Genomic DNA, 13,761 nt, shown 5'->3' with positions numbered 1-13,761 from the left:
GCAAGCCATGAGTGGAGATTTCCATGCATACCATAGGAGGAGAGTTTGGTGAGCAGAGCTGGGTGCCAGACCGTATCGAATGCATGTGATATGTCAAGGGAGACAGCTCTGATTTCCTGTTTGACATTGAGGACCTCCATCCATTGTTGAGACAGCAGAAGCAGCATGGCCAGAGTAGAATGACCTGGTCTGAATCCAAATTGATGATCCGAGATCAAGCCATTGGAGAAGAGGAAGGATTTGATATGACGCAATGATGCAATGATGGATGCCATGACTTTGCTGATAATTGGAAGCAGGCTGATTGGTCTGTAGTTGCAACGATCTGTTTTTGCACCTTTTTGTGTAAAGCAGTAATGTTGGCTGATTTGCAAGCTGATGGCAGATGCCCTTGAGCAAAAGAGAGGGTGAAGAGAACAGAGAGAGGGTGTGAACGATCCGCACAGCAGGATTTTAGGACCCGTGGGCTTATGATCGTCAGGTCCAGTTGCAGAATCAGAGTGGAGGGTTGGCAGAAACATCTCCACCTTGTCAGGAGAGAAGGACACAGAATCCAGGAGCAGCTGGGTACGACTGTGTACGGTGGGTACAGAGAGGGATGGGTTTGGGACACAAGATTTTGAGGCAAAGACAGAGTTGAGGCATTCAGCTTTTTCACGTGCGGAGTCAGCTGCGTAGCCATTTGAGATAAGTGAGGGGATGGAGGGGGAACAAACACCAGAAACAGATATGACAAGACGCAACCAGGATTTGGAAGAGGGAGACAGGTTTGAGGATTCACTCTTGAGAGAAAATCATCAAATATCATCATGTATTGTTTTTTAATTTTTTTTTATTGCTATCATGTATTTTTTTAAATATTATATATTTTTATTGCAGATATCACACATTATTTTAATTTTTTTAGTGTTGATATCATCACATATTATTTAAAAAAAAATATTGAATTGATATCACGTATCATTATTATTATTTTGTATTTTTTTTAGTATTCCTATCATCACGTATTCTTTTTATTATTTTTTACATTTTTTTAGTATTGATATCATCACGTATTCTTTTTATTATTTCTTTTTTCTTAGAATTGATATCGTCACATATTGTTTTTATTATTTTAATTTTTTTAGTGTTGATATCATCACATATTATTTAAAAAAAGCAAATTTGTATTGATATCACGTATTATTATTATTTTGTATTTTTTTTAGTATTCGTATCATCACGTATTCTTTTTATATTTTTTACATTTTTTTAGTATTGATATCATCACGTATTGTTTTTATTATTTTAATTTTTTTCGTGTTATCATCACGTATTATTTAAAAAAAAAAAATTGTATTGGTATCATGTATTAATATTATTTTGTATTTTTTTTAGTATTCATATTATCACGTATTATTTTTATTTTTTTAAACATTTTTTTAGTATTGATATCATCACGTATTATTTTTATTTTTTTAAACATTTTTTTAGTATTGATATCATCACGTATTGTTTTTATTATTTTCATTTTTTGTATTGATATCATCACGTATTATTTTAATTTTTTTAAACTATTTTTAGCTCACCTGGAACGAACGAAGTTCCAGGTCTGTCCGTCAGTCCGTCCGTCTGTAAATACTTGCAACTTCTTCTCCGAAACCGCTGAAGGGATTGTGACCAAACTTGGCACTGATGATATTTGTTGTGTTGTGACTAAAGTTTGTTCACGGCATTTAAAAAAATCGGGATTTAAGGGGGCCTACTGGGGGTCAAAGTGGATCCAGGTTTGACCCCCAAGATAGGAATTTGCTTTTTCCCTGAAACTACACACACAATTTCGATGAAACTTTACCACCACCTTCATCACCCGTGATGTATCAATGTTTGTTCACGGCATTAGAAAAATTGGGGTCTGAGGAGGTATACGGGGTTGGGGGTGGGAGGGGTGGTTGCCCCCCATAGGTATTTTTTTGTTTGTTGTTTAAAGTCTTATGATTATGTTAGTATGATTCTACATGCTGCCCTGTCTTCTAGCAACTATTGAAATTGGTTTAAAATACCTTTAGTCCGTTCAGGATACTGTTTATTCTATCAGGTGAGCACCAGGAATATTGCCCCTATGCTTTTAGTGTTGATATCACATATTTTATATATATTTGTATATATGTATTTGTTTTTTTGTATTGATATCATCCCGTATTATTTTTATTTTTCAGAATTGATACCATCACGCATTGTTTTTCATGTCACCATTCAACTCCAAGACATGCTTTTGTTATCGGCACAATTGATGGATTTCCTTTTTTCAGCTGTTTCAAATTGTCCATGCATATATCTAAGATATTCTAAAGCACAATGCATTTTGCATTCCAGCAAGCTTTAATTTGACCCCCAAACCCAATCGAGCTGCAGTGCCCCCCACTTGTGCAAGCACCCCAGCCAAATCGCCCCCCACCAACTCCTGTGAGCAACTAGTTTGGGCCAGCATCCCAGATAATGAAATAATTGAGATCAATGTGGGAAACTATGTGGTTCCAAACACTATTATTCTGATAGATTGTGTTGTTGTCATATTGGAGCTTTCCTTTTTGAGACGCAGCAAATCAATCTAACAAGCAGGATTCTCTTGGCATGCTATTGCTCCGAGGACGAGTGCATGACATCAGGTCCTGGTCCAGGGGTCGCCAGGCTCATTGACGTGCTTGGTTATTCCATGGTGTTTCTAACCACATCATAACCCTTCCCCGTTTATTGTAAACACTGTCAAACTTTCTTTGTTGTGCTCTGATTCGTCATGAAATTCTTGAAACCTCAGTTGTATCTGCGAATGTTTTCCATTGCAACACATCGCTGGAAGTACATCATGATCTCTGTAGCTGGAGGGAAATAACACGTTGTCATAATGGACCTCACAAAGTCTCCATGCTCCTCCACATTTATAAAACAATGTCCAAGTTTTCTTTAAAAATTGATTTTTAATGTCTGAAACGTTTAGTAAATTCACAGGACAGATTTTGGACAGCATTATTGTCTCTTGGGTAGTTTGGTCTGGTTTTCATCGGAGGTAATGCATTCCGACAACAAACTGCGGCTCTGAAGATTGCACCGGGAGGAAAATTGGGATTGGGATGTAAAGCCAACTGTCCCAGGAGACTTGTTTGCAAGAAGAGTAGGCCATTGTGTGCCAGCACCCTAGCCAAATTCCTTGCTTGGGGTTATCTGTGCAATTAGCACAAAGTGCACCGGGTGGGTATGCTTGTCACGTGTGTGGATATGCTGCAGGCACAATGGACCAAATGTCCTTCCGTGACCAAGTTTCCTTGTGACCAAATTTCCTTCAGAATATTCCACGATAAGATAGCTTTGAATATTAAATAAGATGAATGACACTTTTACATTTGACTCTCTTTAGCACTAATTCACTATGTTGAATTTGCTCCCCAACCCCAATAAAAAAAGGAAACAAATAGGGACTTCTCAAATCTTGGCTGCCTAATATTGCTCAGCCAATCATAGCCTACCAACACCAAATATATCACGTGTTGTTCGCCTTTGTTCCAAACATAAGTACAGCCAAAAGTTCGGGAAAGGCTTGGGCCAAAAACGTTTCTCGGCCGTCCACACTAGAAGTTGGGAATAATTGCAGACGTTAAAGAAAGTAAAGTAAATGTACAAACTCCTTCATTAGCCTAAGAGATTAGTCAAATAAACAAACAAATAATGAACTAGAGAGTTCATAGAACACGATAGCCCACATAGTGTTACTTCAATTTTAATAGAACTAGCAACGGTACCCACCCTTCGGGCGGGGCTTCAATTGGGAGGCCGAAATGAAAAGGCAAAATATCAGAAATTGAAGTTTTTTTTATTTTGAACGATTTATATAAACATCGGTTAAATCATATCACACGCAAATCATCAAAATCGTAACAGTATTTGTAGAATTTCAATAAAAGCCGCATCACTGTTCATATCGGTAAATATTATTCTATCGTGTTTGGAAAAACTGGAAAATTAGAAAATTGGAAAAAAATTGGAAAAACAATATAGTAAAGCGCGGCGTTACGCGCGCTGCTTGTGAGCAAGGAGGAAGCGGACAAGCGGTAACACATGAACGTCTTTATTGTAAGACTACACTGTAACACTCAACTCTTCCGGGCTGGTCGCCCGGTGTATATCCTGAGGCCACGCCTACCCCTCGGGCGTGGCCACCGCCCACTTGGTGCGTGGAATGATGTCACCACGCCAGTGGGCTTTTGTGTCCGCCACACGCGCCCCCCCAGAATTCCCGGGCACCTGGAGGGCCAGTTTGCGGGGCAGACGAATGACCCGGCCGAAGCGCCCCCTGGCGATCGGCGGCGTCTGGGGTGCAGGGATACCAGGTGGGATGCCCCTGGCTGCCCCTGGGATGGGTGCAGGACCGGGGGGCGCCGTGGCGGCGGGGCTGGGCGGTGCCGGGGGTCCGCCCGCAGGAGGGCGGCCCCGACGTGGGGGTCGGGCCACTGGCGGTGGATGGTCCACATCGAGGTGGGCCGGCTTGAGGCGGTCTACTGAAACGCGGTCAGGAGTACCGCCGATGTCCAGGGTGAAATGCTTCGCCCCGGTCTCCAGCACGCGGAAAGGCCCGTCGTACGGGGGCCGCAGTGGTGTCCGATGGGCATCGTGGCGGACGAAGACGTACTCCGCCGTGCGAAGCTCCGGGGCGACGTGCGTCGGTGGGTGCCCGTGGCATGCCGTTGGCACCGGGGCGAACCTCTGGGCGGTCTCTTGCAGAGCGGAGCGCTGCTGTGCCGCGGACCATGGTGCCGTGGAGTCGGGGAGGAACTCGCCCGGCACCCGCAGCGGTTGCCCGAAGACCAACTCCGCCGCGGATGCGCGCAGGTCCTCCTTGGGCGCCGTCCGGAGGCCCAGCAGGACCCAGGGGAGCCTGTCGACCCAGCCGCCGTCGCGGAGGGTGGCCCGGAGCGCGGCCTTCAATGAGCGGTGAAATCGCTCACACAGGCCGTTAGCCTGGGGGTGGTAGGCCGTGGTTCGGTGCAGCCGGACCCCGAGCCCCTGCGCAACCGCCCCCCAGAGCTCCGAGGTGAACTGGGGGCCGCGGTCGGATGAGATGTCTGAGGGGGCGCCGAACCGGGCGACCCAGGTGGCGATGAAAGCCTGCGCGACATCGGCCGCCGTTGTCGACGCCAAGGGCACGGCCTCCGGCCACCGGGTGGTGCGGTCCACCATGGTGAGGACGTGGGTGAAACCCCGCGAGGGGGGCAGAGGTCCCACCAGGTCCACGTGGACGTGGTCAAACCGGCGTTCCGGCACCGTGAACGGGGCCAACGGGGCCTGGGTGTGCCGGTGCACCTTGGCGCGCTGGCACGCGAGGCACGTCCTGGCCCAGCCGCGGACGGCCTTCCGGAGGCCATGCCAGACGAACTTGTCGGCGATCAGCCTTTGGGAGGCCCTCGCGCCCGGGTGGGACAGGCCGTGGATGGCGTCAAACACCTGGCGCTGCCAGCCCGCGGGCACAATGGGGCGAGGACGCCCGAGGGAGACGTCGCACAAGAGGGCCACGCCCGCGCCGTCGAACGGCACCTCGGTGACGCGGAGGCCCGTGACGGCGGTCCGCAAGGCCTGGACGTCGGGGTCAGCGGCCTGGTCCGCTGCCATCCGGGCATAGTCGATGCCGAGGTGGACTGCGTGGGCGACGGCCCGGGAAAGGCAATCTGCCACCGGGTTGTCCTTCCCCGCGACGTGCTGGATGTCCGTCGTGTACTCGGACACGGCCGAGAGGTGACGCTGCTGCCGGGCCGACCACGGCTCGGTGACCTTGCCCATCGCGAAGATCAGCGGCTTGTGGTCGACGAAGGCAGTGAACGCCCGGCCCTCGAGCAGATGGCGGAAGTGCCTGACCGCCAAGTGAAGTCCGAGCAACTCGCGGTCGAAGGTACTGTAACGGCGTTCGGGCGGGCGAAGCTGCCGGCTAAAGAACGCCAGCGGTTGCCAAGCTCCACGCACCCATTGCTCGTGCACCGCGCCCACCGCGTAGTCCGAGGCATCGGTGGTGAGGGCGATCGGTGCATCGGGCGCCGGGTGCGCGAGCATGGTGGCGTTAGCCAAGGCGAGCTTCGCGCCCGTGAACGCCGTGTCCATCTGCTCGGTCCAGGTAACGTCGCCTTTGCCCGGCTTACCTCGGAGAGCTTCGTGCAGGGGGCGCAGGAGCTGGGCGATACGGGGCAGGAACCGATGGTAAAAGTTCACCATGCCCAGGAACTCCTGCAGCCCTCTGATCGTGCGGGGGCGCGGAAACCCCTTCACCGCCTCCACCTTGGCCGGCAGGGGGACGGCTCCGTGCCTGGTGACACGGTGCCCCAGAAAATCGATTGTGGCGGCGCCGAACCGGCACTTTGCGGGGTTCACAATCAGGCCATGCTGGCCCAGGCGTTCGAAGAGCGTGCGGAGGTGGCGTAGGTGCTCTTCGCGGGACGCGCTGGCGACGAGGATATCGTCCAGGTAGACGTAGACAAAATCCAAGTCACGCAGGACGCTGTCCATCAGTCGCTGGAACGCCTGAGCCGCATTCTTCAGACCGAAGGGCATGCGCAGGAACTCGAAGAGTCCGAATGGCGTGATGACCGCCGTCTTCGGGACGTCCTCCGGCCTGACGGGGACCTGATGGTAGCCGCGTATGAGGTCCACCTTCGAGAAGAAGGACCTGCCCGCCAAACGGGCGGAAAAGTCCTGAATGTGGGGGACGGGGTAGCGGTCGGGAGTCGTGGCGTCATTGAGACGGCGATAGTCCCCGCACGGTCGCCATCCCCCGCCGGGCTTCGGCACGATGTGCAGCGGCGACGCCCAAGCGCTCTCTGAGCGCCGAACGATGCCGAGTCGCTCCAGGGTAGCGAACGCCGCTTTTGCCACCGCCAGCTTCGTCGGCTCGAGGCGGCGTGCCCGGGCGTAGACCGGTGGCCCGACGGTGGGGATGTGATGGGCCACCCCGTGCTTGACGGCCCCCGCCGAGAAGGTGGGCCGCGTGAGGGCCGGGAAGCCGGCGAGGAGGCGGGTGAATGCGTCCGCTGCCGGAAGCGTACAGACCAACGTGGCCGGAACCGAATCGTTCGGCAAGCCGCTTGGCAAGCCGCTCGTTGAGCTGGGCAACGCACATGCGAGCGAGCTGAACGTCTCGGCCTGGACAAGCCGTCTGCGCTTGACGTCGACCAGGAGCCCATTAGCGCACAGGAAGTCCGCGCCAAGCAGTGCCATGGGCACGTCGGCGGTGACGAACGTCCATAGGAAAACCTGCCCTCCAAACCGCAGAGAGAGGCAGCATTTTCCGTACGTACGGATGGGCGTCCCGTTCGCGGCAAGCAGCGCGGGGCCCCCACCCGCGGCGTGCTTGTCTGACGTGCCGGCGGGAATGACACTCACCTGTGCTCCCGTGTCGCACAGGTAACGGCGCCCGGAGAAGGTGTCCGTTATGAACAGCAGGCTGCTCGAACGGCCGGCGCTCATCGCCACAATTGAGCGCCGGCCCGGGCGTTTCCCGACCCGTTGAAGGAGCACGGCGGATGACACCGCCGAGCTTCGTGGCCGAACTTGGCGTGGAACCAGCACCAGGTGGTGGAGCTGGAGGAGCGCGGCTGGCTCCGCCAGGCCGGTGGAGTCGACGGGTTTCCCCGCGGTGGCGGTTTTCGCCGCGGCGGTGGGCGGGGCGTGGCGGCGTTCACGAGGTGCGTATCAGCATGCTGCTGAAACTCAGCGTGCTGTAGAAGATGATGCTGTGGAACAGCAGCGTGCTGTAGAAGATGATGCTGTGGAACATCAGCGTGCTGTAGAAGATGATGCTGTGGAACATCAGCGTGCTGTAGAAGATGATGCTGTGGAACATCAGCGTCGAAGGCCGTGACGGCCACGCCAACGCTCGCCCGCGTGTCCGAAGCGGCGAAGTACTTGTCCGCCTCGGCCGCCAATGCTCGGGGTTCCGTTAGCCCGGTCCCGGCCAACGCGAGGCGAACCTGCGCTGGAAGTTGGCGACGGAAAAGCGCCCGGAATAGCGAACCGGGGGCTTCGTCGCCCAACAGTGACAGCATATGGTCCATTCGGACCGACGGGCACGTCTCACCGAGCTCGGGGAGATCCAGGAGGCGGTCGGCCCGTGCGTCGTCCGTGAGGCTGAACGTGGCTAGGAGTAGCCGCTTGAGTGCCTCGTACTTGTGGCCGTCCGGTGGGTGGCGAAGGACGGACACAACTCGAGCGGCCGTGCCGGGCCCGAGGGAGGCGACGACATGGCAGTAGCGCAGGTCGTCGTTGGTGAGGCGCCGAAGCTGAAATTGGGCTTCGGCTTGAACGAACCAGACCTCGGCCTGGGCCTCCCAAAATTCGGGAAGTTTAATCGCCATTGACTTGTCGTTGGCCATTGCAATGGCGTCGTGTTCAGAAGGATCGCTACGGCAGATCCAACGTCGAGGGTCACCAGTAAAGCGCGGCGTTACGCGCGCTGCTTGTGAGCAAGGAGGAAGCGGACAAGCGGTAACACATGAACGTCTTTATTGTAAGACTACACTGTAACACTCAACTCTTCCGGGCTGGTCGCCCGGTGTATATCCTGAGGCCACGCCTACCCCTCGGGCGTGGCCACCGCCCACTTGGTGCGTGGAATGATGTCACCACGCCAGTGGGCTTTTGTGTCCGCCACAATAGCCTATTTTACTCCAGGGGGTCCCAGGATTACCCACCCAAAATTTCGTTGCAATCGATTCAGCCGTTTTTGTGGTACCTGGGAACAGACAGACAGACAGACAGACAGACATTTGGTGAATTATAGTAAGATAATGATTTTAACAATCGTTAAAAAAAAAAAAACCGAAAGATTTAGTGCTATTGAAATAGACCAGAAGCAGTTCTGACCACCACCCTTATACACCGCCCCATTTGAACCTTTATTTTAAATGAAGTACTACAAAGCTGGAGGTTCTTGGACGTGACAAGAAGGCGATTTGTGTTCGACAGTGTTCAAGTATATAATGAAATTTAAACCAAATAAATATTGTAAATGTCGGATAAATAAATTATTTAATTCATACCTGTTGTTTGTGTCCTTTGTAACATCCTTAAAACAGCAGGTTTCCTGTTTGGAATTATTTTCAATTTTGTTTGACTGACAGATTAGCAGACGGAGGAAAACAAGACCGATAGTCTAACAACGGCCTAGCCGGGCTTGGATCTGCTGAGTGGAGGTTCTGCTGCCCCCTTGCCATGTGACTGTGACTCAGCTCTGATTGGTGGACTTTTTTGAGGGTCATACAAACATACACCGGACAGACAGACAAAGTAAAAAAAACAAAAAACTTTCCTATTTCCACATATGTAATCGGGACCAATTCAAAGCCAAGTTACGTTAAACTGAAAGACCCGTCTTCCTATTCATGATCCGATTTGTGTTTTAAACCCCCCCTCACACCGGCCTTACGGGGTCGTTACGACGTTTACGGCGGCGTTGCGGCGAAAAAATCGTGCACAACCGGGAGCATTCCTTGTGGCACCTGGGACATCCTCAACGCTTCCTGGAGCATTCGTATGGATCCTTAAGCGTCCGGGAGGGGTCGTAATTTCTTATGAGAGTTTTGGTCCAGACCAAAACTCTCGTAAGACGATTACGGCAGTGCTATGGAAATCTAGACCGCAACGCTTCCTCAATGCCTCCTCAACGCTTCCGCAACTGCCGTAACACCACCGTAAGACTCCGTAAGGCCATCTTAACCATCCGCAAGGATTCTCCCTCTCCTTGGACTCTCTGGGCAGCGGGTGCTCCGTCCATGGCTCTCCTGGATAGGTCTTGCCCCCTTGGAAGTCAGCAGCAGAATGAGGGGACAGCGGGGGGGGGGGGGGGGGGCGTTTTTATATTCTGGGCTGGGAACCGTAAGGAGCCACAAGCAAACGTAGAGGCACCGTATCTCCGCCGTGTTTATCCGCAACGAAGCCGTAGCAGTCTGTACTAAACCGTAATAAACCGCTGTGAATCAGTCACGGTCAAGCAAAATCCTCTCCCGGGTGTTCACGATTTTGCTCAAAAAATCGCAACGCTGCCGTAGAAAGAACATCCGTGGACGTCCATAAAAACCATTTTTTGGTGTGAGGTACCCTTAAAATATGACATTCAATTTAAATAAGTTTTGTTCCTCGATCATAAACTGATTAGACAGACAGACAGACGGATGGACGGACAAGAAGCAATTGCTTAAGCTCGCTTTTCGCTTCATGTGCATGGGTTAATTAATAAATATGAAATATATCGATGAATAATGGCCTGTACAAGCCCAGTTCAGAAAAAACATTCGTCAAGATGTATGTTCCGTGGAACATATCCATTTATCTTGAGGAGGGTCTCCTGTATCTTCTTGCACATTATAATGGATCCGTCACTTGTATGAAATATGTTTATTTGTCACGTAGCTATATGACCTGGAAATGCGGGATGAGATTTTAGACAAGCCTCGAAGGTTAAGGCTTGTCATTACCTTATGTTGTCGTTAACAGGTGTCCTTGTGGGCACATCGAGGAAACGTCAGCAGCCCTCCGGGCAGGTTGACAGCATACACAGAGGTGGAACCCACGCTTCCTGGTTTGATTGCCTTATTGTCGTCTACACTCACTTTCCTGTTGTGCAACTTGTTTCCTTGAATTCACTTCCATTTTTATTTGTTCGATCAATTTATTTACTTTGTAAAAACCGCTTTTCCTGTCTTTATTCAAGTCTGTCTTGACTCTTGACCCCCACTCCCACCGCTCTCGCTCTCCCTGTTTCCTGTTGTTAAACAACCATTGCATTATTCCATTTCTTTTCCTCCATTGAATGGCCCTTGTGGGAAGTAAATGAAAGCACAATTTAAATACATAGAGTTGAAAACGGACCCCATCTGATACTTTTCTTGTCCACGTGTCTTCGTCGGGCCTACTTGCATCGTACTGCCATCTTCCTCACATCCCTATCATTCTCGCAGACTTACAGCCACCCACTGACCTTCGCTTCGTTAATATTGGACCAAATCAGCTGGGTCTGGCCTGGAGTGCTGCACCGGGTGCTGGCCTTGTGTCCTACAGGGCCTTCCTGCGGCCAACAAGACCCGGAAGTGATCCACCCAAGGAGCAATCGCTGGATCCCATGATGACTGAAACGGAATTTTTGGGGTTAGATCCGGAAACGGAATATGAGGCACACGTGATGGCAGTGTATACAGCGGGGGAAAGCAACGATTTGACGGGAATACACTCAACGCTCGAGGGTAAGGAAATGTGGCTTAGTTGCCCGAGCTTCCCACTTCCCTCTCATTTCCCTCCTATTTCAAAACTACATCCGCTTACAAGAGACAACCACCACCAGAGCAAGTGGATTTATTTCTTGTTCTTCCCATGACAGAGATTGGAAACCCTTCTGCTATAGTGGTCTCTGCTGTGACCGCCAACAGCTTGAAGGTCGAATGGACTGCAGCGCCAGGCTCGGTGAAGGCCTACCGTGTACGTTTTTCTCCTGGACACTCCGTCGGTGATTACGACGAACGCGTCACAGCAGCCGATGAAACTGGCCTCATTCTGGATGGTCTTCGGTCGAACACTCAATATCAGATCCAAGTCCAGGCAGAGTTTCCAGGTGGACGGAGCAGTGAGCCAGCTGTTGGCTATGGAAAGACCGAGGAAGGTAGGTTGTAAAAAGAAGTTGTTTATGGAAATGAGAATGAATATAATCTGAAATGAAATGAGAAAACATTTTTTAATTTAAATATTTAGAAATTGGTGGGTATGATAGAGTTGGACGCAGACGCTGGGTGTTTTATGTACTAAGCAGACCCAGGTAGCTAATGATGCAACACCAAATCTGGCTAACTGTCAGGAGAGCTCGCAAGGTGTGTAGCCGCAGTCGGCCTGGCATCATTGGCTACCTAGCGAGATTGATGCAGGATTTTGTGAAGGGTGTGGATGGTCCATGTGCCCTAAAAACTGTAACCATTTGTGGGTAGGGTAGTAAGCTTTGTAGTGATCATTGGGCAACTTCGACAACAAGTTATAATTTTGGGGTTTTTTTGGATGGTGTAATTCTGTTTTCCGGAAAACTCAGGGAAAAAGGGATCTGCATCCTTTGGATTCTTCCCTTCCTAGCATCTGTCTTTCTGGATTTAGCTTTGCTAACAGTAGGGAAGTCGACAAAAGATGAATATTAAACTTAAGGACCAACAAGATCAACTGGAGTAGAGAAGATAGCAAGTACCGTACGTAGATATTAAGAACACAGTGAGTGAGAGTATACATTTTTGTCCGATAGATATGGGACACAGTGACATGGTTGCAACCTTTAAGAATTGGATGGAGATACTGGAGATCGATTCATGATGGTCGACCAAAGGTGTCCCTCCGTTATCACCTGTAACTCTCGTTGCAGAAATGAGTCGACCCTCGAATCTCCTCTTCTCGGAGATCTCTACAAACAGCATGAATGTACATTGGGGTCCAGCTCTCGGAGCCGTCATGGGATACAGCCTCTCAGCTCAGCCTGTTGCTGGTGGGCAGCCAGTAGAGCTGAGCTTCCACCCTGGGGTGTACAGGACATTGTTGGAAGGCCTGAATCCAGGCACTCTGTACCGTGTGTCCGTTCGGGCACAGTATGCTTCTGGGTACGGGGAGCCTGAGGAGAAGGAAAGCAGAACACTGGAAGGTAAGCTATAAATACGGGGTATGAGCGACAGCGCGACAGGGGCTAGAACTCAAGACCCTAAGATCTTAAGCCAGCCACCTTTATCGTTAAGCCAACACCAGGCTTTTCAGTTTTAGCCCCTGTGGGTTAGGGGATACTGTGGTGCTGTGGTTATCCCAGAAGTTATGCGTTTAAAATTTTACTAAAAACATTGGCACAGCACCGCTGTCAATGTCTGGGCCTCACCGTAGCCATGACCACATCTAGATCTCAACAGCCATGACCTCTGTTGTCAGACCACATACTGTATGAAGCAGGCCTCAAAAGCCAGCCGTAGTCTGGGTATACTACATCGTGCTCAGTTAATCTGGACTTGTTATTTCCGACAAGGCCTTTGTCTGTTGATTAATGGAGTAGTTCTCTCTCCTAAGCTTGTTCCGTCCGCTTCATGCCTCTCTCCTGCATGCCATGGAATCCAAAGCTCTCAACATCATTTGCATCTCCCCTAAAGAAGCAGAGGTACAAAGCCTGCTGGTCTCTAATCATAGAAAGTTTTGTGGCCTCTCTGTTTTGTATTGCCTATCTTTTGGTCTTGCTTCCCGAGCCCATTCTCACCTTCCACTCCTTAACTTCCCAGGATGAAGGTCTCACTCACCTGCACTCCCTTGTTGCTCTATTCTCCTGTATGTGGAATTGTCTCCCCCAGTCAGGACAATCCCACTATATCCTCAACGGCTCCAACACAGCATTACACCGCCATATTGTGTCATTCTATCTCGACCGATGATATTGCGCCGCCTCTGGTGTGTTTGTGTGGATGGTCAATGGTGTTCGACAAGATGAATATGCATCAGGGGTGTGTTCCGATATCAAGCGGCTTGCTATCGCTTTCCAAGCCAGTTGTGCCGTATCAAGTATCAACCGCCTAATTGCAAACCGCTGGCCTAGCCAATCGGCAAGTTGAGCAAGCGATTTAGAGAGTTGCTTTGTTAAGTTGTGCAAAAATGGCCGCCATAATTGGATTCAAAATGATACGACAACCAATGAAATTTTCAGAGGCATACTCCTGTTATATATAGACTCATAATATTGTCGAAACATGGATT

The 13,761-nt window shown here is 50.4% G+C and overlaps 1 protein-coding gene across 1 annotated transcript in view; it reads left to right on the top strand.

Annotated features, from left to right (window-relative positions):
• LOC137427788 (collagen alpha-1(XIV) chain-like) overlaps positions 1-13,761 on the top strand; it is a 209,656-nt gene that overhangs the window by 61,886 nt on the left and 134,009 nt on the right. The window contains exons 10-13 of the mRNA XM_068117529.2: positions 10,507-10,591; positions 10,971-11,252; positions 11,387-11,665; positions 12,404-12,676. Of these exons, the coding sequence (XP_067973630.2) occupies positions 10,507-10,591; positions 10,971-11,252; positions 11,387-11,665; positions 12,404-12,676 (919 nt within the window). The remainder of the gene's footprint in view (positions 1-10,506; positions 10,592-10,970; positions 11,253-11,386; positions 11,666-12,403; positions 12,677-13,761) is intronic.

The sequence above is a fragment of the Myxine glutinosa genome, chromosome 5 (assembly GCF_964187855.1).
Source record: "Myxine glutinosa chromosome 5, kmMyxGlut1.1, whole genome shotgun sequence".
Classification (NCBI taxonomy): domain Eukaryota; kingdom Metazoa; phylum Chordata; class Myxini; order Myxiniformes; family Myxinidae; genus Myxine; species Myxine glutinosa.
This window is presented reverse-complemented; position numbering and strand designations above follow the sequence as displayed.